This window comes from Penaeus chinensis, chromosome 37 (assembly GCF_019202785.1).
Source record: "Penaeus chinensis breed Huanghai No. 1 chromosome 37, ASM1920278v2, whole genome shotgun sequence".
Taxonomy (NCBI): Eukaryota; Metazoa; Arthropoda; class Malacostraca; order Decapoda; family Penaeidae; genus Penaeus; species Penaeus chinensis.
Genome location: NC_061855.1, coordinates 12,718,781 through 12,721,978, shown reverse-complemented (window position 1 = coordinate 12,721,978; position 3,198 = coordinate 12,718,781). Strand labels below are relative to the sequence as shown.

The 3,198-nt window shown below is 33.6% G+C and overlaps 1 protein-coding gene across 1 annotated transcript in view; it reads right to left on the bottom strand.

The window, feature by feature from the left end:
* LOC125045698 (lysozyme-like) overlaps positions 1-2,173 on the bottom strand; it is a 3,037-nt gene extending 864 nt beyond the window's left edge. The window contains exons 1-2 of the mRNA XM_047643124.1: positions 2,040-2,173; positions 1,338-1,458 (exon numbers count right to left, since the gene is read on the bottom strand). Of these exons, the coding sequence (XP_047499080.1) occupies positions 1,338-1,458; positions 2,040-2,135 (217 nt within the window). The 5' untranslated portion in view covers positions 2,136-2,173. The remainder of the gene's footprint in view (positions 1-1,337; positions 1,459-2,039) is intronic.
* Between the last annotated feature and the right edge of the window lie 1,025 nt (positions 2,174-3,198).

Sequence of the window (3,198 nt, the reverse complement as noted above, 5' to 3'; positions counted from 1 at the left end):
TTATCATTCTTCTTCTTCTTATTACTATTATTATTATCATTATTATTATCATCATCCTCATCATTATCATGTATGAACATTAGCATCAGCATTAATATTACCATTATCAGTATTATCAGTATTATCATTGTCATCTCTATTGCTATTAGTGTTATTATTATTATTATTATTATTATTATTATTATTATTATTATTATTATTATTACTGCTACTGCTACTACTGTTATTGTTATTGCTATTATTATTATCATTATTATACTATTATCATTATTAATACTATTATCATTATTAATACTATTATCATTATTAATACTATTATCATTATTACTTTTATTATTATATTATTATCATTATCATCATTATCATTATCATTATCATTATGATTATCATTATGATTATCATTATTATTATGATTATCATTATTATTATCACTATTATTACTGTTATTATTATTATTATTATTATTATTGTTGTTGTTGTTGTTGCCGTTATCGTCCTTATTATTATTGTTATTACTATCATCATCATAATTACTATTATCATTATCATGCTATTATTATCTTCAATATTAATGATGATGCTGGAAGTAGCAACAATATGTTTCTAACTGTTGTCATCGTCGTTTCTTCTGTTAACATTTGTCAATAATTCATCATTATCAGTATTAACCGTTTCACTATTATCATTGTTATTACTATTACTATAATAATGATGATGATTATTATTACCATTGTCATTGCATCTATTATTATCAAATATCATTATATCTGTTATTATAATCTTTGTTATTATTATCATAATTACCATTATTATCATCATCATCATTACCATTATTATCATCATTATTAGTATTATCATTATCAATATTATCATCATTGTTACCATCAGTATTACTATCATCATTCTCAGTATTAACATCATCATTTTTATCATTATTATTATTATTATTATTATTATTGTTGTTGTTGTTGTTATTATTGTTATTATGAATGGTAGTATTGTTATCATTCTATTACTAATATCATTATTATTATTATTATTATTATTACCATTATCAGTATTAACATTAATACTAATATTATCAATATAATTTTGCTCTTGATAATGAGATACCATTCTTGAGGAGTCTGTTACTACTTTCGATATCATCCATTGTTACATGTTTAAATGGCGTTTGAAAAATCGTATGAACAACATTCATGGTAATTAAGGCGGTTCATTTCATCTCCTATATTTTCGTTTCCTTCTGCCTCTTTTCTTCATGAGTCACAGAATCAAATATAATGCCTGAACACAAAACACAGCAAACAGGGGGAGAAAAACGCACGCCGCCTTACCTCCATTTAGGTATCCTCCGTCCATCCAGTAATAGAGGGTGATCGCCCAGGGGCCGCACACCTCCCCCCAGCCGTTGTTCTGGCACACTGGCTCGGGCATCTTACAGCCATTGCTGGAGACCTGAGAAGGTGGAGCAATCAGAGGAAATGTTGGCAACAACTGCAATGAAGGATTGTGATATAGCCTTAAGATTATCAAACTGTAATGGTATTGATGCTATTGGTTCTAATTGTAATCATAATAACGTTAAGGATTGAAATAATAAACATGTTAGTAGTAAGAATAATTATATCACTGAAGTGGTATTAATTATATAATAATTGTAAATTTGATGAGTCGGTTTTACGTCACTAACTCCATTGCAGTGAGTAGGACAGTGCCTTCTTTCGAAGGAGTTTTGGGAATTAGAGGTCTTTCCTCGAGTAGATGCCTTCCTAACCTCAGACCCCGGCCAGGATTCAAAGTCGCGCTGGATGATCGACTCTCCCCGTGCTCAGTCACGTGCGCTACTATAGCACCACATGGTTATATTCTTGCTAATGATATTGAGGATGAAATCATAACGACAACAGCACCACTGATATTACTACTAAAAAAGATGATGATGGTGGTGGAAATGATGATTATGATTATGATGATAAAACAATAATAGAGGAGATATGCCGTGATTATAAATGAAAGGCCAAGCCCAGGTTACTCACGAAGCACATGCAAGCCAAGCATTCATCGGTCAACTCGTAAGCAATGTTGGAGGACAGAGCAGCCGCTAACACCAGAAATAGTAAATGCCGCATCATGGACTGCTGATTTTCCCCTTTACGTCTTTAGCTCATTGAGTGGACTGTCACGAGGGAAGTAGGCTTACGATTTATATACTTCTTCCCAGCGTACTAGATGACATCACGATATGTCTGTCATATTCCCACGGGTAAAAATGAGCGGCAGGGGAAATGTATATATAATCAGATACACATATGCAAAATAGTTAAGCTTATTAAGTGACAATCACCCTGTTCACCCACTTTGACTTGTTGCAACGAGTTAATCATATATATATATGTATATATAGATAGATATATTTATGTATGTGAATGTAATATATATGTTTATATATATTGTGTGTGTATGTATGTATATATATGTATATATATATACATATTCATACATATATAAATACATATATATATATATATATTTATATATACATATGTATATATATACACATATCGACTAATCCATCCGTGAAGTATGTTCTACCCGGAGGAGTGATGGCTGCAATGACCCTCTCGGCTTCTGCCTTTAGATTAGGTATGGGGTATTGATTCATTCTCATTGACAGGCTCATAATAGAGAACTCTTTCAAGGTTTGTGCCCACGGCGGGGCTTCGATAACCTCAGGGTGGGGGGGGGGGGGGGAGTCCATGCCCTTGGCAAGTAGCTGTTCTTTGAGCTGATAGCGTATCAACACCCTGGCTGTGTGAGGCAGCCAGGAGTTGTTTGTAAAGAGCTCGTTGTCTTGTTCTAGACGTCTGGCTATTTTTTGTCTTTGACATGTGTTCTTGGGAGCCTGGATGACCTACGGAAGGAATTGTGCTGCCATTAGATCGATTCGTGAGTCGCCCCAAGGTTGGGGACCTTCGTCCACCTTGGGGCACCCAGAATGATCCTGACAGCTTCATTTTGAACTGTCTCCAATTTGTCTTTATATTTTTTCTTTGTGACAATCAGAACGGCAGAGGCATAGTCCACAATGGGCCGGACGGTATGTACATAGTACTTTGTGTTTGGCTCCTATGTGCCTCCCAGTTATTGCTCTCATGACAGACAGTCTTACTTTGGTTTGGTCAACCAGGTACTGGA